General features: G+C 46.3%; 1 protein-coding gene across 1 annotated transcript in view; it reads right to left on the bottom strand.

Annotated features, from left to right (window-relative positions):
- ZFAT (zinc finger and AT-hook domain containing) overlaps positions 1–24692 on the bottom strand; it is a 985201-nt gene that overhangs the window by 155314 nt on the left and 805195 nt on the right. The window contains exon 13 of the mRNA XM_078686715.1: positions 22390–22508. Within this exon, the coding sequence (XP_078542841.1) occupies positions 22390–22508 (119 nt within the window). The remainder of the gene's footprint in view (positions 1–22389; positions 22509–24692) is intronic.

Genomic DNA, 24692 nt, shown 5'->3' with positions numbered 1-24692 from the left:
ATTACTGGTCATAGATCAAATGGGGTCTAGTAAAAAAGAAGGGAAAAACACTACGTTTGACAAAAAAATATTTATATTAGGTTTACAGGTAGTGCCATTGGTCACTGCTATCCATTCATGGCTGTCGTAGTTAATTACATAGGGAAAGACATATGGAATGCTGTATAGGGGCTGTATACAATGGATGTATTACAGACTATTGACTTAAGACTGATGTAAGGGTATAAGCAAGATTGCAGTGGTACATTACTGACTGGCATAATGAGACAATTAACAGTGAGGAACTCAAATGGTCAGTTCTTCTGCTTTGGGTGCTCATTTTTAAAACATTTTTACTACCATTTTAAAGTTTGAAATAAGAGCTGTTAAATCATAGACTCTAAGGTGACTTGGCACTATCAGTCACAGAACCAGAAGAAGAATGAAGATAAGTATCCTGACCATAAACTAGAAGGGTGGTAAAACTGGCCTGTGACTACCAAAATATCCTTATTTGCTCCTGAGTGAAGAAGGCATTTAGGCATATACCACTGGAATGTAGACCTTTAGGGTTGGAGTTGTATAGTGCTGCATGCGCTCGACACAGCACTTTGAACATAATCCTTTTATCACGGGAGCCAACAAAGCTTAGTCAGTTCCTGCAAAATTGGCTGATATTTGGGACTGTTTAAGATGAATCAGTGGGAGCATTTTGTACTGCCTGTAAATTAATAAGAGACTAATGTATTTTTATTTATTTATAAAGTTTTATATAGCGCGAACAAGATCCCGAAGGATATCAGAGCGCTTTACAAAGGAAGGAAGGAAGGAAGGAAGGACATGAATCCAATATTGCCAACAGGAAAAGTTTACACAACAGGAATACATGCATAAGTACAGAACAAATAATAGGAAAAATCCCAAACAAATGAATCAAGGAGAGTAGTACCATAAACGTGTATGTAGCAGACTACGAAGGGGGTACACGCTGCGGAAAAGAAGAGCATAGATCAAATATAGACATTAAGTAGGAATACACAATTGGAATATTCGCTTGTTTCCCAAACAAGAGAGTCAAGGAGACTAATACGATAAGCATGAATATAACAGTCTACGAAAGGGGACACACAATGCGGTAAAGAAGGGCAGCATCACATAGGGTACAATGCTAGTAGGAACAGTGATGTCGAGCAAATGATCCTTAGCCAAGATAAGGTAAAAAAGTGTTCATCAAGAATCTTTTGGCTTCCAGTTTGAAAGCAGTAGTTGAGGAGATTCAGTGTACTTCCGGTGGAAGAGTTCCAAATCCTTGGGGCAGCGTCGGAGAAGGCTCGGAGACTGGTTCTCTTTTTTCTAAGGATGGGTGGTTTAAGGAGGAGAGTAATAGCACTTCTTGAAGCTCCCCCACCGCTGGATAATTCAAGCTTTTGCGCTAGGTGCTTGGGAGTTTTGAAATGCAGGGCTTTGTGTGCTAGAACGGCAATTTTTAATGAATTCGAGCTTCGTAGGGCAACCATTTAAGAGATTTTAGGTTTGCGGATATGTGCTCACTTCGTTTAGTACCAGTGACCAGTCTGGCCGCAGCCTTCAGTGATGCCCTTAGGGGAGCCAGAGTGTATTTGGGAAGGCCACAGAGAGTAGCGCCGCCGTACTCCAGCCTCGGCAGGACCAGTGCTTGTACTACCTGATTGAAGGAATGGCTTGATGTTTCTGAGTGTCCTCATCAAGAGATTAGCTCCCCTACACACATTGAGAATATGACTTTTCATATTCAGGTGTTTGTCCAGGGTGATTCCAAGAGATTTGGCTGGGTCTATGATGAGAGGGGTGCATTTGAAGGCAGTGAGGTGATTCAGCTAAGGGTCTAGCTTGGGAATGTAGTTAGGGGGAGAGATGAAAAGGAATTCAGTTTTGGAGCTGTTGAGCAGTAGATGGTTTTCCGTTAACCAATTTCGCGTACTAATTAGGGTCAAGTTGAGTGAGATGATGTTGTCCGGGGATGAGATTCTCAAGTAGAGTTGTGTTTCATCCACGTACATATGGAAGAGAATGTTAGTGGAATTTAGAGAGTTGGCTAGTGGTTCAAAGAAAAGGCTGAAGAGGATAGGAGAAAGGGCCGACCCTTTAGGGACTCCCATGAGTACTAGAGAGGTCTGGGAGAGGGAGTGGTTTGTCTTGATTCTTTGTGATCTGTGGTGAAGGAAGGAAGAGAATCATTGTAACACCTGACCCGAGAATCCCATCCTGATCTACAAAATGGATAGAAGGTTGTCGTGATTAACTGGTCGAAAGCGGAAAAAAGGTCAAGGAGTATTAGGAGGAGGAGTCATTTTGGTCCAACATTTTTAAGATGTCATCCATAACGTGCGTGAGAGCCGATTCGGTACTGTGACCCTTCTGGAAACCGGATTGCTGCTGGTCTAGGAGTTGGAAATTATCTATGTGAGCACAGAGTTAAGATTGTACGCATTTTTCAAGTAGTTTGGCTAATGTGGAGATAGGGCAGAAATTAAATGAGATCAGTTTTATCTGCGTTAGGTTTTTTTAGTGTGGGTGATACCTATGCTGCTTTTAGGAAGTCTGGGATTGTGCCTTGTGACAAAGAAGCGTTAACAATCCCTGTCCAGGTGGGGATGAGTACATTCTTGATTTCTTTGAAGATGGCCGGTGGTAGCAGCTCACTGAAGTGGTTAGAAGAATTGATGTTCTGAAGAATCTTGTAGATGTCTTTTTCACTGAAGGGGGTAAAGGTGTCCTATGTCGTATTATTCTTAGTGTTCAGGCTGCTAATGACTGATATTCAAGTATAGTGCATTACAGTAATCAAGCCGAGAGGAGACAACATCTAAAACATCCAATTTACACAATGAAAGGGGTATGAAATGCAAGATTTTCTTCAGAATCCTAATCATGGCGAAGCATGGGAAGTTACTTGACTAAGCTGTCTGTCAAATGTCAGTGTATCCTCGAATATCATTCTCTGATTCCTGGCAAAATTGACTGGGTTAGGAAGGTTGCCAAATTGATTTGTCCACTAGATTTGAGCCCAAATAAAGAGTTCCTTTTCAAAGATGAGAACATCAGTCTTTTCAGCATTTAATTAAAGACAGTTCTTTTTCATCCACTTACCCACTTCTTGCATACAATTGCGAATGTACGCAGCTCCAACATACTGAGCTGCTGTTTGAACATTAGCAGTAATTTTAACAATAATGTGGGTGTCTTCTGCATACAAAAAACCTCAGAGGCCAAATGAGTTGCTCGTATTAGTAAAGGGTGAGACATAAAGATTAGAAAGGGTGGGGCTTAATGATGAGCCCTGCGGAAATTCACAAGGCCAAAAAAAGGACTGGATGGAAACTGGTCAAAAGCCACAGTTTGAGTCTTGTCCACCAAGAAGGAACACAGTAGTTACAGAGCCGTATCCATAATGCCTAGCTGGGCAAGGCAGACCATCAGCACAAAGTGGGAGACAGTATCAAATGCTTCAGACAGATCATGTACAATGAGAGTGGTGGCACATGTCAAACGATGACACCATGAATAGAGCAAATGGTAAACCTCAGATGCATTTTATGGACCTTCCCATCAGATATCTTATAACATTATGATTATGCAAGCAATATTTCTACTCTCCACCACCCATCATGTCTGAACTTGTTTAAGATGTCTTCATTAACACATGATCGCTGACACTTCTGAATAGTACATATGAGTTATCCAGGAATACGGTCCAGTCATTATCTTGACTCAGTTCCTTTTGAAACAGTGAGGGAAGCATAAATAAATAAAATCGCTGCTGCATCATCATCCGGTCTGTAAATAACGGAATCAATAATACAATTAATGAGGCATGTTCTCATTATTATTAGCTATTTTCAGGAGAAACTCATCCCATTCTTTTAGCCAAGGTGTACCTCACTGTGCTTCTGTATCTTAGTTAATGCCTCCATGCAAGGTTCCGCCCTTCTAGAAAGCTCTCTAAGCCAGTGCGTTGCGTGTGGTGCATGTAAGAAATTGAGGTACTGGTTGAGGGGGCTAAACCCTTTTCAAGCATCAACAACAATTTTTTCAGGATGAAGTTACAAGCAAACCTTAAATTAACCTATGCTCAATTATGGGTAGCTTGGCACAAAGCAGTCAAGCTTAACTCAGAAGCAATAAGTAAAGTATTTGTGCAAAACTTCAAACTGTAACATAGTGTTAAAAGAGCACCAAGAGGCGTAAAGTGCCAACTTTGAATGTCTGGTCGCGCGAGACCAGGACAAAGTTGCAAGTTCAGGCTTCACAATGGAGCGTGGGCCGAATACAAGGCCCGCTAAATAGAGAATCTTAAATTGTGGTTTGCAGAGTGATGCGAGGAACCGCATTGAGGATCCCATCTATGAGGGCTTGAGATGCGAAGTCTGGAGTCTAGAATGCGTTGTATAGTTGGGGCGATGCATCGGTTCTGAGTAGCTTCGAGGCTGCAATGCGGAGTCCGGAATCGTCAGCGAGACTGCAGTAAACGAGAGATGCGAGGCCTGCATCGAGGATGCATCATGCAGCAGCGGTTCCGAATGCGATGCTGGCTGCAGCGGTGAGGTTGGTCTTTAAGACGGGTCCAATCCATGCAGCAATCCAAATAGTTGGATTTTCAGACCTTACTTGTGGAGGGTGCGTAGACATTGGCCCATCATGCACAAGATACAACGCCCATCTCTGAAGGGGAACAGAGGGACCCCCGACCTGGAAGTTTACTACTTGGGTGCCCAACTCTGGCGAGTAGCTTGAGGACTGGTGGGTGTAGACATCCTAGAAGTTCCATACAGAAGTGATACGTGTCATGCTGCATCATTGTTGATGTGGTTTTCTGCTCTATCTAGCAAGCATGAAAGTTACCCCCATGGATGTAAGTTGCATGATATTGGCGCAGGACAGTAAAACATTAACATACAGTAGCATATTCCTCACATTTACCACTGTGGACCTTTCCCACATCTATGAAGTTAGCGAGCTGATGTAGAGGATGGACATATGAAGATGTGTGGGAGATGGAGACAAGTTGCATTAATTCCAGAGTCAACTGGACAATTATTAATGTTTAACCTGCTTACAAATGTCTTTAAACAGAAATGGGACACTGAGTAAGGAATGACTTAGCAGCATATAGCACTGTCTATGATGCTGATGTGGGGACTGGCAGATAGATTATGACGCAATTGTACTCAGCATTGTTGGAAATGGTCACAGTAGATTTGATGAATCAGAGGGTTAGGTGGGCGGAGAGCACAGGAGATGAACTGAAGGATGGAGAATGCTAGAGGATGTTGGAATACTCAAGGTTGGTCTCCAGAAACGCGAGATTTAAGTTGATACAACATATCATTCTACACAACACCTATATGACACCTAACTGCCTAAATGAGATATTATCTTCTGTGACAGCTTTATGCTCAAGGGTCTCAAACCAATTGCGTCGATCTTATACACATGTCTTACTCTGTATTTACATATTAGATTGATATATTGTCTCTTCAAGACGGTTTGCAGATACCAAGAAAATCCAAAGACAATTATGCTGGGACTGCAAAAAACATTGAAATGCAGTAAAATTTTAATGTGGGTAGGAGCATAATTAGTGTGCCCCAACCAGTCAAACAGACAACCCTATTTTTCCCCTTCATAATGCTGTCTCGTAACTGTTCTTTGAAGTTGAATAGCTTATAAGGGTCCAGGCACTCCCTACGTTAAATCCTAGTGTGTCTAGTAATTCAGAATAACTGGGTTTCCATCGCAGATTTTATTTCCAGTTTTTGTAATCTGAATTCCAGTGAAATATTTGCTTCTAGGAGCTGATTAAAGAATATGTATCAGAATTATATGACTGCATTTGGGAATCCTGGGTGCCTAGATCAAGAGAGCATAGTTGGTAAATGTTAGACCTGGCATTTTCTGGCGTGGATTCCCCAGTATTTTTGCCTCCGACTCCTGTTTTTTATACTATAATGCATTTAGGTTTCGCTGGTTTTAGGACTCTGGGCACTTTACAACTGCTGACCAGTGTTAAAGTGCAAGTGCTCCATTATTAACCGGTTTGATTTATTAGTAAGTCCCTAGTACAGTGTACACGCTTTGCCCTGGGCCTGTAAAGCAAATGCTACTAGTGGATCTGCAGCACAGATTGTGCCACCCACATGAGTAGCCCCGCAACCATGTCTCAGACTTGCCATTGCAGTGTCTGTGTGGGCAGTTTCAAACTGCCATGTCGACCAGACAAGTGCACCCACTGGCCAGGCCCAAACATTCTTGTCTATTACAGGTAAGGCCTACCTAAAGTAGGCCATATGTAGCCCCATGGCCAGGGTGCAGTGTATTTAAAAAGTAAGGAATATACTGTTGTGTTTTACATGTCCTGGAAGTGAAAACATGCTAAAGTTTATTTACCAGTACTGTGAGGTCTATCTCTCCCATATGTTAGCATTAGAGATGCCTTGTAACATCCTACAAGGGTATCTTCCAATTTGGAGCTGATAGAAATTTAGAGTCTGGGTTCTCTGGACTCACAACTTAAAAATACATCTTTTAGTGAAGTTGTTTTTTAAATTGCATGACAGAAAATGCCACATTTAGAAAGTGAGCATTTTATTGCTTAACCATTCTGTACCTCAGGCTGTCCCTAGAATACACATCTGAGTTGGATGATAGTTGGGCCTTGTAAATTCACACTATACAGTCACACACAAAGGGAGCTGAGATTTGCCCTACAAATCCTGATGGCCCATCACCAGGATGATGGGTCTTCATGAGCTACAGTGATGGCAGGAGTTGACAATTCCACCTGAGTAGGGCTGTGTCTGTCCCCTCACAAACCTGTCTCCCCCCTTCATAGTGTGTCCGGAGAAAGAGCCAGGAAGGGCAGGGTCTTGTGCACTACAAAGACTTTGCTTTGAAGTTGCCTATTTCAAAGGCCGAATTGGATTGGGTGTAAGTACCCCTGCCACTATACACCCGGAACACTTCTGGACTGAAGACATTATGCCAGGAAGAAAAGCTGGATTGCTGTCAGGAGAGACTGCCACTTGGCCGTTTGCCTTGCTGGGATGGTCTGCTGCTTGCTGCTTCTGTCCTGGGAGTAAAGGGACTGGACTTAGCTTTCTACATCCTGCTTTTCAAAGTTTTCCTAAGGGCTTGAGTTGAGCTTGCCTACTGTTGGCAGTCTCATGGCCATCAAAGACTTCACATGCTGAGCCTGGCTTTTCTTGCGGATAGCCATAATCTACCAAGTGGTGCCAATCCAGTTCCTGGGCCCTTGGAAGTGAGTTTGCTGTGTTGGCCAAGAAGAAGCAATTTAATCGACTTTGAGTGTGACTTCGGAGCCGACGCTGCTCTTCGACGCCGCACTGCTGCCTGCTCTGGAGCTGTGGTCCCGGCTAACTGCAACAACCGTGACTTACAACGCAGGCCCAATGCCGCCGAAGAGCTGCTACAGCGTGAGTCCTGAGTGCCATGTCACCAACGTCTGTGACACCGACTCCGCCGCAGCACCTATGATTCCATGATGTGGCCTAAACACCACGAAGTCGATGCTGCATAACTAGGAGCCTTTGGGAAAAACCAAGATGTCATAATAAAGCCAGCAGATAAAGGAGGGGCAATTGTAATCATGAAGCGAGAAAACTATGAAGCAGAAATTACCTGTCAACTATCGAACGAACGTAGATCACTATAGAAGAACAGATGAAGATTAGACTAACTGGTGAAATCAACATTGTCAAAACTAATAGCCACCGGGGAAGAACATGGATGGCTATCTAAGAAAGAAGCACAATATCTTCTTAACAATAACCCAAGAACACCACTGATGTATGTCCTTGCTAAAATTCACAAGGACGCAGAAAATCCCCCAGGGAGACCAATTATATCTGGTGTTAATTCAATTCTTGAGACGGCTAAATATGTAGACACTTTCATTAAACCTCTGGTCGGCGAAGCAGTGAGCTACATACGCGACACGATGCAAGCCCTTACATTCTTGGAAGGTCAACCCTTCGACTCTTAAGCCTAATTACTGGTGACACTAGACATAGTCAGTCTATACACCAACATCCCTCAGGAAGCAGGATTAGAAGCTCTCCAACTATTCCTAGAAAAACATACCCGGCCTCACAATGTACAAACTTTCTATCTGGTACAGTCGTGCGAGCTATGCCTGAAATACAATTTCTTTAAGTTCAACGATCAACAATTCTTACAATTGAAGGGCACTGCGATGGGTTGTCCCTTCGCCCCGGAGATGGCAGTGATGTTCACGGCCTTATTCAAGGAACGTTGGGTATACAATAACAACCCGCATGATGGGCACATAAATATCTGGCGTCAATATATCGACAATGTGTTCATGTTGTGGTGGGGCACATTTGAACAACTAACAGAATTCCAAATCCGGCTCAATTAGAGGAACCCAGACATCCAGTTCTCACTTAACTCTAGTAGAAATTAGATCAATTTTCTAGACCTTTTAGTGAAGCACGAGGACGGAGTCATATATACAATTCTCTACACTAAACAAACGGACAGCAATACTTTCTTGCACTTTACTAGCTTTCATCAAATACATTTGCGTGAAAACCTTCCGTATAGCCAGTTCTTAAGAATTAGGCGCAATTGCACCACAAAAGGAAGATTATTTTAACAACGCCCAATTCCTACTGGACAAACTGGTCGAAAAAAAGTATCCTGGAAAATTGCTCAAGCGCTCAATTAAAACAGTGTGGTATACTCCGAGGGACACTCTATTGACCCCCAAAGAAAAGTCAAAGGTAATGCCATTGGTTTGTGTCACCTCCTTCTCAGGGATCACAAATGAAGTGAAGAAAATTGTCAAAAGAAACTGGCATACATTAAAGGGATTGGAAGTACTTAAGGATACACCAGTCTTCGCGTTGAAGAAAAACAAAAGCATCAAAGATAAACTGGTACGGGGAAAGACGTCAGTGAAGACACCATTACAATCAATACAAAAAATGGTTGCATTGCCTCCCATCAAAGGACACGGACACTGTGGAAATTGTGCATCATGTGCAAGAACTATTGAAGGTACAAAATTTGCTTATGGGAACAAAAATGTGAACCATGAAGAATTCACAAACTTGAATACACATAACGTCATATACTGTGTACTTTGTCCATGCCTCAAGGCCTACATAGGTAAAACCACACAGCCCGTGAAGAAAAGAATAACCAAACATCGATCGCGAATAAAATGCCAAGTAGTAAATGCACCTTTAGTCCAACACTGCATCGATAAAGGTCATGGTCCAAATGACATCAAGTGGACAATCCTGAAACATGTCATAGGCGGCAATATTGACAATTTACTAGCTAGATTTGAAGCCCTCACAAAATAGGCGATTATGGGGCTTAATTCCTCAGAAAAGAGCCCATCATTTTTTGATACACAGCCTATAGGAAGCAGCAGCACAGCGCCTGCCAATGCGCAAGGGAAATGAACTAAAACTGAGAAGCAAGACACGCGTTTCCTTGACTACTAGGAAGCGGCTTTGCGAATACAGGAAGTCAGGCGAGGCCAGGCAATGCAGAGAACAACGGAAGCACGTCGAGACGGGGACTTATACTTGACGCGAGAACGTGGAAGTAATTTGGACATAAAAATGCCCTCGCCGATAAAGACACGTAGGAAGAACGGATCAGTTGTACGTCCGGAGCCCGCCATAGAAACAGAGACGACGCAAGAGCACAGAACGTGCCGAGACTGAAGGTAAAAGACGGCGCGAAATGGGATACCCAGTCATGCCGGCATGCACGTCCACTAAGCCTCCTGCAATACACTATCGGAAAGGTCACAAAACCAAGCATGCTGAACACAGCATTTGAGCACACACTGATGACTTACAGCATGCCTGTCACCACCTGTATAACAAAAATTGACACACAAAAATTAGTATGCTTGCTGGTCCTATCATGGGCACAAAAGATGTTTACACAACAATAGCTGATATAGACGCCATACAAGTCTGCTTTTCTATCTACCATAAGACACCGCTTTCAGAAAGACACCTCTCGTAGCAGTAGAGCATGGCCATCACTAATGTTTAATGTTCAACTCAATAGCTCCCCCCAATAACATTACCCTTTTTTTCACCCCCCCTGTTTCACCCAGAGAAATAAGGACGATGTAGGTGCTAAGGACACCATAAGAAATAACAAAGTGAAGAATGTGCTGCACGACACCACCAACCCCTGATGGTCTAGTAAAATACCACCATTCGGTTTGTAAAGAGTATGCTAATACTAAGTGCATTATACAGAGTACTTGCAACTAAAAGAAACCATGCTGAAAGATATCCCAATTTTTTTGCATTAGGTTATTCGTATTGTCCTACACCTACTTGCCCTGCCCTGATGAAGACCTTCGATCAAACTAGCTGTGGGCCAATTTATGAAGGTTGTAACGCGTTGGAATTTTCACTTTGAGGCCAAGAGTAACCATAGCGAAATATCACAATAAATGACGTATTGACTGGGCCGGATTAATTTGGCACAGCCATAGAGTTGTACACCTATACGCTGACCTCTTTAGGACCGTAGAGAAATATAATACCGAGGACTTGAAGGCATAGGTCCTGGCACATGCAAAAGTATAGTATGACTGACAAGCACTGTTGATTTGTTTTTGTATTAATTCCAGCAGTTTCAATACTGTATTAATTGTTTATTGTCTGTTGACTTTTCTTCTGTTCCAATTTTCTGTGAACAGTGTACTATTTGGTTGTGTATTATGTACATATATTATTGTCTGTTTACACTGTTTTTGTAAATATCACAAATGATATTGAGGTGTATGGCTTAATTGTCTTTAAAAAAAAGGGGGGCGTGGCCAAGATGAAGACGGAGTGAGACGTGCCTTTGTGTCTCTCCGGCGCCACGAGTTGCCCAGCGTTGAGAAGCTGCCTCCTGGGGCCGACATCAAGATCAAACTTGTGCCTGCTGGTGCCCGCTGCCTAAAGGGAGCGATTGGTGTGACTTACCTGCCTACCGGAGCGAGATAACTGGTGATCCGTGGAGAAGCGGATCGAGGCCTGGCCCCGCAGCCTCTGGTTCTTCCGCCTGTCGGGCTGCCTCTGATTCCCACACCCGACCTGGCCGAGACGACTTGGAGCGAGCTGCCGGGGACTGCGTACAGACAGCTTGGAGCCCGCCGCAGGTGGCAGAATTGGCTCGGCTGAGGCCCTGTGAGGCGTGGAGGCTGCGTGGGGTCCCCATTTTGCTCAGTGGGACCCCGGAGACCTGTGCTGCCTCGACATCGCGTGGCGCCGGGGTCGGCCTGTGCCAGAACAGTGGTGATCTGCGGGCTTACCGCTGCGGGAGGGGGGCCGCCCTGGGGGGCCCGGAGCGTGCACCGGGGTGCTGACCGGCGGCGCCGCTGGGGGAGGAGCAGGGGCTTGCTGGCCTGCGACGCTTCCTGCCAAGCCCGGTACTGCATTCTTCCCAGTCCCGGTGACCGCGGGGTGGCGACCTGCAGGGGACGGCCGCCAGGGAAGCTTCACGTCATCCTGGATTGGAGTACTGGTGCGCGGAGCCCCCAGCTCAACACTCGCTGGTGCGTGGGGCTCCCGATCTCCTGCGGTGACACAGAGGGTCCCCAAGGTTAACGCAGGGACGGCGGAGGGTCGGATATTGAGGGAGCAACCACTGACGGTGGTGTGGATCGACCTACGCCTGGCAGAGGGCCGACCTGGCTCATGTGCCTGGACTGCTTCAAGGAGGCCTGACCCTACCACTGAACTGCTCGGAGGGAGGAGCGGAGGCTGGGGCCGGCGGCATCGACCTGTGGTCTCGCCGTGGGCCCTTTGCCCGGGGTTGCCACCCCTATCTGACCGTGTGGATTGGCGTGGGTTACGGTGGAGGCCGGGTTCTGCAGCCCGGCGGACCTACGCCTTTTGGGCCCTTACTGAGGCAGCAGACAACGGTGCCTTGGATTCCAGGCTTCAGCTTCGAGTGCGCCAGAGTGAGTACCCGCCAAGAGATTCCAGCTACAGGGATAAGGGGGTACAGAGGGTGCTGCAGTGAGGTGACTGCGGAAGCCTGATCCACGGCCCAAGCGTGCACTGTAGTAGGGGGTGCTCAGGCTTGTTCTCCTGTATCCTGGTAGGCCTCTAGACTAGCAGCATGGCGACTAGACCCCATAAGGACAAACCGGGCAAGGATGGAATGCCGAAGGGTCCGCCGCCTGCGTCGTCCCCTGGGACCAGCAAATCGCCCCAGCGAGGAGACGATGACGCGCTCGCCACCAAGGCTTTATGGTTGAGCTCTTGATGGCCATCAAGGAGGACATGTCGGAGCTCCGCTCCCAGCTGGCATCGGACCTGCGTGAGGTGAGGAGGGATGTGGATGGCATTGGAGAGCGGGTGGCGACCTTGGAGGAACATGACCTGGGGCTGGCGGGAGATGTGCACCAGCTCCAGCAGGAGGTGCTTAGGCTAACGGAGCAGAACCTGGACCTCCAGGCCCATGCCGAGGACTTAGAAAACAGGTCGCGCCATAACAACATCAGAATCCGGGCAGTGCCCTGGGATGGAGAGGGGGGGACTTGCGAGGCTATGTGGAAGCCCTCTTCCTACAGATTTTGGCGGAAGAAGATCTCAAGGAAATTCGTATGGACAGGTTCCACCGGGTAGGCTTGCCGCGGGGCCAGAGAGCACCACCCCCTGATATATTGGTCTGTGTCCATGACTTCCAGCTGAAGGAGCGCATACTCAGGAAGGAACGAGGAATTAATCCCCTGCAATTTCGAGACCACCATCCTCAGCTATTTCAAGATCTGGCTGCTTCGACACTGCAGAAGCGAAGAGACTTCCGACCAGTGACCGCATTCCTACGAGATCAGAATGTGGCCTACACATGGGGCCATCCTTTTCGCCTCATCTTTCGTTGGCAAAACAGACTAGTCCAGATTAGATCTTTATCGGCGGCCAGGGAGCTCCTTGGCCTAGATGACACTACCACGACCCCCAGGGAAGGGGCTCCCTATCAAGGCGTCGATCACGTGCCCCGGCCTGGCGGAGAGTGGGACGGTCTGCAGCAGCGGGGGGCCGGACCTATCGGTTCGCCTGCACGAGAGAGGAATGGCGGTTGCCTCAGTTGCACTGGTGACAGAGGCGGCACGAACTGACAGCTCATCAGCGGCATGAGGCCCCGAGATGGAGCTTCGTGGAAGCCGGAGGGACACATTTCTATCAGATACCGCGAGTGCCCTATCTACTCTCTGGTGAGACACCCCAGCCCTGAGTTTTGGGTGCACACTGCCTGGTTTCACCACCCCCGAACCTTAGGGTCATTGTTGAAGGCCCCGTTTGCGGTGCCTTTCATTGTTTTATTTTGCATTGCCTTTTCAGGTCTGAGTTTTCTAAAAGTTTGGAGGAAAGCGGGGGGCAGGGGGGGAACGGGGTGGGAGTGTAGTGGTGGTAGCGGGGGGACTTGTATGAGGGATTCGTTGTGGATGGAATGCGTCAGATGTGTTGAGCTGGGGGACCTGGAGGGAGGGATGGGGACGGGGGTTGGTCATTGCGAGACGTGGAGTATTCTTGGACCTGTACTATCATGCAATGCTTACACTCACAGAGGAGGGGAGGATGAGGGGTGCCGGTCCTGGCTGAGGAGGGGGGGTTCTGCCAGAATGATACCGATTGTTGAGCGGGATGGGGTTCCAGTTCCGTGATGCCTCTTACCTTGGGTACGTGGAATGTGAAGGGATTGAACTCCCCCCAGAAACGCCAGAAGGTTTGGAAGTATATCCTTGATCATCAATTAGACGTGGTGGGTCTTCAAGAAACCCACCTGGCACGGAAAGATGAAACCCGCCTTAAGCATTAGCAATTTCCCATTATTTATAGGTCCCCATTATTTATAGGTCCTTATTTATAGGTCCTTGGGCGCGCCGGTGGCGCGCCAAAGGCGAGCCCGTCTGCGCCCGTCTGCGCCCGTCCGCGTCCGGCCGGGGCCAGGGGCCACAACCCCTGTATCTTTTGCAGGGAATGTTAAGAGCTACAACTCTACTGAACTGATAAGGCTAAGAACACAAGCTAAAACGACATGTCAACATCTTTATTATCCCTTAGATATGCCTATGCAGTGCTTGCATTGTAACGCTCAGCTTAAACCTGCGCCCCTTTCGGACAAACAACAAGCATTTAAAATGTACCTTCTTAATTGTAGGTCCTTACCTAAACACTGTATAGAAATATCCTTACTACTCGAGGAACTTAAACCGGACGTAGTCTTCCTTACCGAAACGTGGTTAACCCCGTATTCAGAACCTGAGTTAGTACAAGCCCTGTTGCAGGGCTATCAAATAGTAAGGCTCAATCGGCCCAATGAGAAGGGAGGCGGCCTGGCAATCATATGTAGGGATCACTATGCCTGCCGATGCCTCCCTAACCCTTTCACTGATTGTGAAAGCATGTCTTTCTGTCTTGAGTTCTCCCCCAACATTAGCTTCACTGGGGCGCTTATCTACCGTCCACCAGGCCCCGCCAAACAGTTTTATGGATCATTGCCTTCGACGGTTGCAGATCTTGCCTCTTCTCCATCCAATTTTACGCTGCTAGGCGATCTGAACATTCATTTTGATGACACAACCGACAACATCGCCAGAGAGTTAATCGGAATTTTTTCCGCTTTACAGATGGCCCAGCTTGTTTTATCCCCTACGCACACTAAAGGACATCTGTTAGATCCAGTGTTCAGCAACTGCCCTAATCTGAAGGCAGATCCCCGATTGCTCTTCCCTGGACAGATCACTTGCTAATTCCCCTCGTTTGGGAGACTCACAAAATCCCGGCCCTAACACCTGTAGTGCGGGAAGCACGGAACTGGTCAAAACTCCCGCTGGACCAATGGACACACGAGTTAGGAACTTCAATACCACCAATAAATCAGGATCCTTCGGTTGCTAATGATATGTTTAATAACTGGATAAAGAACTCTCTTAATGCCATTCTCCCTACCAGGAAAATTACATTAAAACGATCTAGGATCACTGCCCCCTGGTACTCGGCTGAGCTCCGAGAGAAAAAATGTCAATGTAAAAGACTTGAAAGGAAATGGCGATTGGGGTATGCTGAGTTGGATAAAACCATCTACAGAGAGGCTATCAGAGCCTATAAAAAAGATATAAAGACTGCCCAATCTATACATTACACACAAAAAATCTCTGAAGCCGGCTCCAACTCCAAAGAGATCTATCAGATCGTGAAAAGCCTTACTAAACTTCCACTACCTCCGCTAACCGACTATAACCCACATTCCCGGTGTGAGGATCTGGCGGAATTTTTCTTCCGTAAAATCGATCTCATATATTCTTCATTCCCGGCCACGGATCTGACCGCTCCGGTGGACCTACCTTTATCCTCTTCACAGGAAGCTAAGCACAATCAACCGCCTTTGTCAGACGAATTTCCCTTGTTGAGCCCCGAACTACTCACCACTCTAATGACGCAAGTGAAATCAGGTTCACCCAGTGATCCTGCCCCTCCTCATACTCTGGTCGCCGCCACCCGTACCATTCTTCCTACTAAATTAAAAGTACTTAATACCTCAATTTCCACAAGTATTGTTCCACCGGCATGGAAACAGGACATGGTGCGGGCACTCGTGAAAAAACCCAATTTGGACACCAATAATTTCAATAATTACCGCCCGATCTCTTTGCTTCCTTGGGCTGGCAAAATCTTAGAGAAATACATAAATGGCCTCTTAACATTCTTTCTTGAGAGCAACCAGCTGCTTGACCCCTCACAGACGGGTTTCCGCCCCAAACCTGGGACGGAGACCGCTCTGTTGGCGGTCACGGAGGAATTCTGAAAAATCTTAGACCGTGGAGGATCGGTGGCAGTCATCCTCCTCGATCTAAGCGCTGCATTTGACACGGTAAATCATAAACTCCTAGTGCAGCGTCTTCTGGATATAGGAATATCTGGCAGAGCTCTGGAATGGTTCAAATCTTTTTTGAGCAACAGAACCTTCCAGGTATATGAAGATAATGCCATCTCCTCCAGTAAACCGTTGGGCTGTGGAGTCCCTCAGGGCTCATCGTTGAGCCCGACGTTATTTAAGTCTACATGAGACCACTGGCTGAGATCGTCCGTCCATATGGGATTAAGATCATTACCTATGCGGACGATACTCAGCTGGTGGTCTCTCTGGCCCAAGAGAACGGCTCCTCAGCCAGGGTGGACCTGGCGGGTTGCCTGGAGAAAGTCAAAAGCTGGATGACCAAGTCTTGTCTCAAACTTAATGGAGACAAGACTGAGCTCATGTTGCGGGGCCGATTTGCTCCAGCCTCTATCAACTCGATCTGGCCATCCTGTCTGGGTCCACCACCGGCACCCAAGGATATCATCAAGAGCCTCGGAATTTGGTTAGATAGGTCTCTGACTTTTGACTATCAAGCAACTAAACTGTCTGCCATCTGCTTTGGTCTCCTTAGAATTATTAGAAAGATCCTTCCCTTGTTACCTTTTGAAGCAAAACAAACTGTGATACAGGGCCTGGTCCAATCCTGTCTGGACTTTGGGAATGCCCTGTATCTAGGAGCCCCAGATTTTACCTTGCGTAAATAACAAATGATTCAAAACTGTGCTGCCCGGACGCTACTGCAAATCCCTCGTAGGCTATCTGTTAAGCCCGGGCTGAAAAGCCTACATTGGCTCCCTGTTAGGGAGAGAATTAGTTTTAAGTCCCTCTGTCTCGCCCATCAGGCATTCTGGGCTACTGGCCCGGCAATCAACCTCTCCCTAATCACTCCGTATCACCCTAGTAGACAGTTGCGTTTAACCCACGCCATTTTGGCAACAGTGCCTAAAATTAAGAGAATTAGAGCCGAAGGCCACTCTTTCTCTTTTAATGTGGCCAAGATGTGGAATGCCCTTCCCCAATATCTAAGGTCCAACTCGAAACTGACCTCTTTCCCTAAGCAATTGAAAACGTTCCTGTTTAACAAGTAGAACTCCTTCCTGGCCTATATTGTCTCATCTAAATAGCACTTCAGTCTCAGCGCTTGGACGCCTCAGGGCAGCTATGTGCGCTTTATAAAAAAAACATTTTCAGCCCCCGCGAAACATAAGGGAGTGGTCCTTCTATTCCGCTCAGCCCTACAATTCCAACCCATGGGAGTGCGTAGCGACAAGGAGGGCCGCTGGCTCATGGTCAAGGGTATGCTCCTTAGCACGCTGAGCACGTTTTTGGTCCTATATGCTCCCAATGTGGGTCAAAATGGGTTTGTTCAGGGCCTAGTGCGGATTGTTGAGGACTTCATCGAGGGGGCCTTGATTGTGATGGGGGATTTTAACTTGGTATGGCATAAGGAGTTAGACAGCTCTCATCACCAGAGATCCGACGCCGGCCTCTTCACCGCTGAGACGCAACGGAGGATGGGGGACATGGGACTTATAGACGGTTGGCACTTTCTCCACCCCCAGTCTAGGGACTTTACCTTCTTCTCCCATGTTCATCACTCTTATTCTCACTTAGACCACATTTTTTTGAGTCAATCCCTTCGGGGGAACCTGCGCGAGGCCAAAATATTTCCTCTGTCTGTCTCTGATCACAGTTTGCTTGCGATCTGCTTACATTGGACAACGGGATGCAACGCCCAACGCAAGTGGTACTTCCCGGCCTCCCTGGTCCGGGATGAACCATCCTGTAAAGAAGTACGGAAGGCGATTCGCGAATTTTTTTAATTCAACCACGAGAACGACACTTCAGTTTTTAATATGTGGGACGCCTTTAAGGCATCGATACGGGGCAGCTGTTTGGCACTTAATGCCGCCCTTAACAGGCTAAGACGGACGGAACGAGAGGAGCTGGAGAGGGAACTCTCCGCTCTTGAGCTGGCGCATAAACAAAACCCCTCCAGACAGACGCTGAGACCACTGACGGCTGTCAGGGGCAAACTCAGGGCTCATTACAATAACAGAGCGGAATTTACCTTGCTGAAATTGCGGCGCCTCTCCTATTCACAAGGGAACAAAGTAGGGAAACACTTGGCCTGCCAACTTCGAGACAAGAGGGAGAGGGAATACATAGGGGGTATCCAAGACGCGGCAGGGACCTTGACGCATAGTGATGAGGCCAAGGCTGGCCTCTTCGGTGATTTCTATGCAGCATTGTACTCGGGGGATACCCTTGACCCCGGGGAGCAAAGAGATTACATAGACGCGCTCCCGCTCCCTCGGGAATCCGCGGAGTGGAACGAGCTGCTCACTGCCCCCTTCACCAGGGAAGAGGTCTTGACTGCCATTAAAGCTCTGAAGCCCCATAAGGCTCCTGGAGCGGATGGGTTTACAGCTATCTTTTATCAAACCTTCGCCGTGAAGTGGCTGACTTTTTGGTACAACTTTTTAATACCATGGCGGAGACAGGCAATGACTTCGGGCTCCATGGCGGAAGCTATCATATCGGTCATCCCCAAACCAGGGAAGGACCCGTCTAAGTGCTCATCGTATAGACCAATAGCCCTACTTAACGTAGATGCCAAGTTGTATTCATCCATCATCGCGAACAGGCTCCAGGACTTGATGTCGGCACTCATTCACCCGGACCAGTCTGGGTTCATTAAAGGGCGCCAGACTCACGACAACACCAGGAGAGTGATCCATCTGAACGAGAAGTCCAACAGGTTCAAGATTCCAGCGGTCCTAGTGGGCCTTGACGCCGAGAAGGCCTTTGACCGGGTGGATTGGAGCTTCTTGTTCCAAACTTTGACGGCGTTTGGCTTCTCGGCCAAATTCATAGCGATGCTTAAAGCAAATTACAGCAGCCCCCGGTCTAGGGTAACGGTTAACGGACATCTGTCGGAGTTCTTTACACATTCGCGAGGCACTAGGCAGGGCTGCCCTCTTTCCCCCCTGCTTTTTGCTTTGAGCATCGAACCTCTGGCACTAGCTGTGAGGGAGAACCCGGATATTCGGGTCCTGCCCTTCACTGGGTAACAACACAAGATCACCCTGTTCGCTGATGATGTCCTACTTTCCCTTTCGGACCCCGCTCACTCCCTACCCCACATTCAGGAAGCCCTATCGCGCTTTGAAGAAGTGGAGGGCTTTAAGATCAACTACGATAAGTCCTACATTCTCAACCTCACGCTCTCGTCGGCAGAGGTGGACCGCCTCCGGCCACTCACGCCTCTGCCATGGACCCTCTCCTCCATACTGTATCTGGGGATCCATCTGACTCCCACGATTGGGAAGCTGTACTCTGCCAACTTCCCCCCCCTATTAGCGAAGGTGCAGGGAGACCTGGCCTGTTGGCAACCACTGTACATATCTTGGCTGGGTAGAATCCATGCGCTCAAAATGACCCTTCTTCCTAAGCTCTTATACCTCTTTCATGCGCTCCCTATTGTTCTTGATGGGGACTTCTTCCGCCGTATTAAAACACTGATGCTCCGCTTCATCTGGCAGGGGGGTCGTGCTCGTTTTTCATTTGCCACTTTCCGGCGCCCGAGGAAGGAGGGAGGGGTGGGCATTCCCGACATGCACTTATACTACAAGGCGGCACAATTGCGGGTATTGGTGGAGTGGTCCCAACCTACTTCGGAGAAACATTGGTTGCAAATGGATAGGAGTGTAGCGGGGAGAACGATATGGGACTTAGTGTGGAAACCCAAAGGTGATAGGCCCAAGAACGCATACATTAGTACCCCCACCGGCACTACTTTGAAAGTCTGGGACTCGGTCTCTGGTGATGAGCGTTGGACGTCATTCCCGTCCCCCTTTCCGCCTATACACTTTAATCCTGCCTTTCCGCCTGCTGCATGGGAAGGTCCCTTTGATGCCTGTAGGGCGGGGGGCTGCCTAGCTCTCACCCACTTGTTCCATGGCTTTGCCCCGCTCGCTTTTGACAACTGTATGCGGGATTACGAGGTCCAACAGTCGGAGCGGTTCCGCCATACCCAATTACTCCATTGGGCACTGTCCCCCTCGGTCAGAGATGCAGCCACCAGACCGCTGACCCCCTTCGAGGCCTTCCTCTCTAGGACCTCCACCATGCGGGGTGTCATTTATTTCCTCTATAGCCTCCTGCTTTCTATGACTATTTTCCCTAGACCGCGATACATGGCCCTTTGGGAGGAGCCCCTCGAATGCAGTATCTCGGATGGGGAGTGGTCCCACCTGTGGCATGATATAGCCAAACACAACCATTCGGTGGAGCTTAGGGAGGCCCATCTTAAAACGATGATGGACTGGTACTTATATCCGGCTAAATTGAGCCGGATTTTTCCAGGCTCTTCGGATAGATGTTGGAGAGCCTTTGGCCTGCTGGGAGACTTCAGCCACATCTGGTGGGACTGCCCTGTCATCCGTCCCTATTGGGAGGAGATCCTATCCCATATCAAGGAGATTCTGGGCTACCCGATCGCGGATTCGATGGCCCATATTTTGCTGGGCCTTCGGGATCCGGATCTTGAACACCAAACCAGGGCGGACAAAAAGATACTTTGGCTATGTATAGGAGCGGCCAAACTGACCCTAGCAGCGGCCTGGAAGAAAAAAGAAGCCCCAGCGATTTCCCTGTGGCATGCGAGATTGTGGAAGTTGTTGAGCATGGAACGCATGGCTGATATCTTCCTAAGCGATTTTAAAAACTTCATGTTTCGCTGGGGCCCCCTAGTCCGCTTTCTCTCCAAAGGCTTGCCATCTGCGGTCTGCCCGCCTACGGTGCGAGCTCTTCATTTATTTCAAGTATAAGTGTTATCCATCCAGATGACTGTGCGTGTGTGAATTTGGCTACCACCACTGGGGAGGGGGGAGGGAGTAGGGGCGGGTGTGGGAGTTTTTAGTTCATGTTCTGCGACGCCCCGACATATAGCTGAGGCGGAGGAATGGACAACGCAAAGGAGAGTGCAGGCCTTTTTCATTGTTTTTGATTATGCAGTGGCACCTACTCCAGCGGGTAGCCTTGACTCTGATTTGATTTGATTTGATTATGGGTTTTATAGAGCGCAACAGCTACCCTAGGGCATCCCGGCGCTGGTAACTATCATCCCGGAGAGTGGGCGATCAGGGGGGGGTAGTGCTCATGGAAAGAGGAGGGTCTTCAGTTTTTTCCTAAATCTAAGGTGGTTTTGTTCTAACTCTGTGCTAACTCTATATCCAAAACCTGGGCTATGCTTCATGTGCTTTCTTTTGACTCGTGGCTACTAGGGCCTAGGTGCACTTGCTTGTCTTTGTCTCTTTTAAAATTCGTATCTTGACTTGTGCATGTGGGATTTTTGTTGTTTTAGTGTTTGTTTATTCAAATAAATATTCTCTTTTTCTCTAAACTGCTGTGAAGTCATTTTGAAGTGTTTTCACTGTTACTGAGTGTGTGTGTGTGTGTATACAAATACTTTACACATTGCCTCTGGAATAAGCCTGACTGATCTGTGCCAAGCTACCAAGGGGGTGATCAGGGGTTATCTTAGGTGTGCAATTTGGACAGGGGACAAATCATTGCCAACTAGAGACCCCATTTCTAACAGTAAACAAAAAACACAAACAGTGACGGGGATCATCCTCCCACATTAAACATTCATGACATTCTCAATGTTCATCATGCTTGTGTTAAAATACCCAAGGTGTCTAAAGTGGGCATCAATGGCCAAAAACAACAGACTACAATTGTTTCTATAATTACAACAGTAATAAAACAGCATTCTATAGAGCTAGCATCTCTATTGCTTTATTAATATGAAACCCTCTCGATTGTATTTACTAACATTATTAACATGTTCATATAGTGTTTATACGTTACTGTATGTGTGTTACTGTAAAGATTTTTAAAGTCAAGATGCCCTTCCCAAGTTCATAAACTATGTGAACAGTAAATGGTATATAAACTTTACAATGCATCCCATTTTAAAATGTGTTGTGTGAACTAAATACACTAGTATATTGTTAATTATACATTTTTGCTTCCAAAACAAGATTTTTCATATTTATGTTTTACGTGTAACTTTTAAAGGTGGAATTTTTTTCTAAACAAAGATTAAGATAAATTATACAATTCTCTAATAGCTTTGGGGTTCAATCAGTTACTTCTAAATGTAAGTCATCAACGTGTTTATCTTATTATATTTAGTGGGAGTGGGTTAATTTTACAAGGAGAGGAATGAATCTGGGATTGTCCATTATCTTAGTTTTGAGGAATCTGTATTTGTGATTCAGATGAATTTATGAACAACGCACTGCAACATCGTTTGAGTTCTGTGATACCCTTTGTTTCACTACTACCCCTTTCCCCATCATAGATTATATTAGCTCTTGTTTATTGTGAATTACTAATTGATTTTTACTTCGACGTGTATGTATGTGATGTTTTCACTTTAAAATATCAGTACAAAATTTGAACTACAAAATAAGCTCTTACCTCCCAGTTTTTGAAGGTTTCGTTTTCTAGTAACTTTAACCCGTGCTTGTTCTTCAGGTGTCTACTGAATTCCCATTTTGTGCCATAAACGAAACTACAGATTAGACACTTTAGCCCACCTTCAAAAAAGAAAACAAAATAAGAAGCTAGTATGCTGCCCGCCTGTAGAGAAAGCTTGCAACATCCTTGTAGGAAACTTAAATATTTGCAGAAATGCGGCTCTCAAATTGTTATTCAATTACAATGAAAATAGTCAACGAGTCCTTATATGAATTTGTAACACAGCCTGTTGACTGTCATATTACATACTCATACTCTATATTGTTGTGTTGCATAGGGAGCTAAAGGTTAATGGCTGGTTTATACCTAGATACTTATTACACACATAAAATGAGTTTTGATTTCAAGGTTAGTTTTCCCTCAGTAATTCATCTGAGTTGTGTTTGTGTGTATAAAAAAATATAAGGAGAAGGCATTCTTTGATAAACCAAGCATTCAAAGCCCAACTCCAGTACATTAGAAAAGCTCACAAATAATTAGCTTTAAAGTAATTCTTACCACGCTTTAGAGTGACAGTCATACTGGGCAACTTTTATTCAAAATCTACGAAAATGAAAATTCATAAACAACAAAACAACACTCAGGAGGTATTCCAGCTTTTGACCTCTGCCGAAAATGGTTAGTCGCAGGCGATGACAAAACCTGCTGATGTTACGCAATATAAAGGGGACCCCCTCTTCAATATCACGAAAAAGGTCGGGGAGAAGAGGGGAAATACAGAAACAACAAAGCAAAAAAATCTCCCTCGCGACCTGCAATTATTTTACATTAACATGGTAACAATTCTAAATGTAAGGCATCATAAAGGCTGTGCAAAAACACCAATAATTCACGAAAATATTTTATTTGTCTTTTTTTGAAAAATGTATTTCTTTTGCAAAAATTATTATCTTTTTAATATAAACATTTTTGTACAATTTATAAAACACTAATGTACAAATTTTTACAAAATCAAAATACACATATAGACAATATACAAAAGCAATCTATAAGGACAATTGACAACCCCAAGAGGAGAGACACACACACCAAATTCACATAACACCAATCATACCAAACATTCTCACCATCAAAAAACCCACTTTCACACACCTAACATAATTCTGGGAGGATCTGCTACAGGATGGTACAGTAGTTAAGTTGACCAAATCCAGCTACTGCATGGAGCAGGATCTTAACCAGGCAATAGTCGACACGTTTCGGTGGCTAGAACACTGTAGAAGTGCCACCTTCTTCAGGACCTGCCAGATTTCGAATCTTATAAAAAGGGTGTCTACTCAACCTGGGGAAGAGATGCAACTTCACAGATGTTCTATTGTTTGAAAGCATCCAACCAGTATTAGATGTATTGAATGACGGGATAGTTGAAAAAACCACAATCCCTCCTAAGTTTTGTACTTAGAAGTGGATCAAGTAACGCTGTCCTATCAAATAAGTCAGTGTTCCGCTATGTCCCGTATTTCCTTCAAAAATCGTACCTTCAACGGCTCAATTTGTATTTTCTTTAATTATATCGCTTCCAGGACTTGCTGCTCCCAATAATATACTCAGACTGAATCTATCTCAAGGGTCCTTGCTGCTACATATCCGGTTGCCGACAAACTCTTAGATCCTGTATACACTGCATATCGGGTTTTTCGTGACGCGCTGCCGTGGATCCTCTTGAAGAAATGACGGGGTTCGGTGAAGGGCTCCAATAGATGTGACTGACTGGCGCGAGGTGGTTGGAATAATCCTCAACGATCTTATTTATATGCAGGATCTAAGAGCCGAATCGAAATCTAAGAGCCGAATCTAAGATCCGAATCTAAGAGCCGAATCGAAATCGAATCGCATCTAAGAGCAGGATCGAAAGCCGCCGAGAGATCTAATAAAATCAAGGCGGCCCTCCCTTCAGCATCTAATACACTCCTGAGTTCCTCCACTGCCATAAGCAGTGCTGTTTCCGTTCCATCTTCCTCTCGGAACCCATATTGTGAGTGATCTAGTGCATTTCCAGATGTTAAAAATTGTGATAATTGCTTATTCATTAATTTTTCCAGTACTTTGGCTGCGAAGGGGATTCTCGATATTGGTCTATAGTTTCCAGGTTCCTGCGGATCTAAATTTGGCTTTTTTAGCAGTGTCAGAACTGATGCCATTTTCCAGGCCTCTGGGAAACAGCCAGATTTAATTATGTTTGTAAAGACCAGAGCTAGTTGTTCGCTCAGTAGATCTGGAACCAGGTGCATCACCTTGGGGGG

Source organism: Lissotriton helveticus, chromosome 4_1 (genome assembly GCF_964261635.1).
Source record: "Lissotriton helveticus chromosome 4_1, aLisHel1.1, whole genome shotgun sequence".
In the NCBI taxonomy this organism is placed as follows: Eukaryota; Metazoa; Chordata; class Amphibia; order Caudata; family Salamandridae; genus Lissotriton; species Lissotriton helveticus.
The sequence above is the reverse complement of the archived record's forward strand: the minus strand, read 5'-3'. Positions and strand labels throughout refer to the sequence as shown.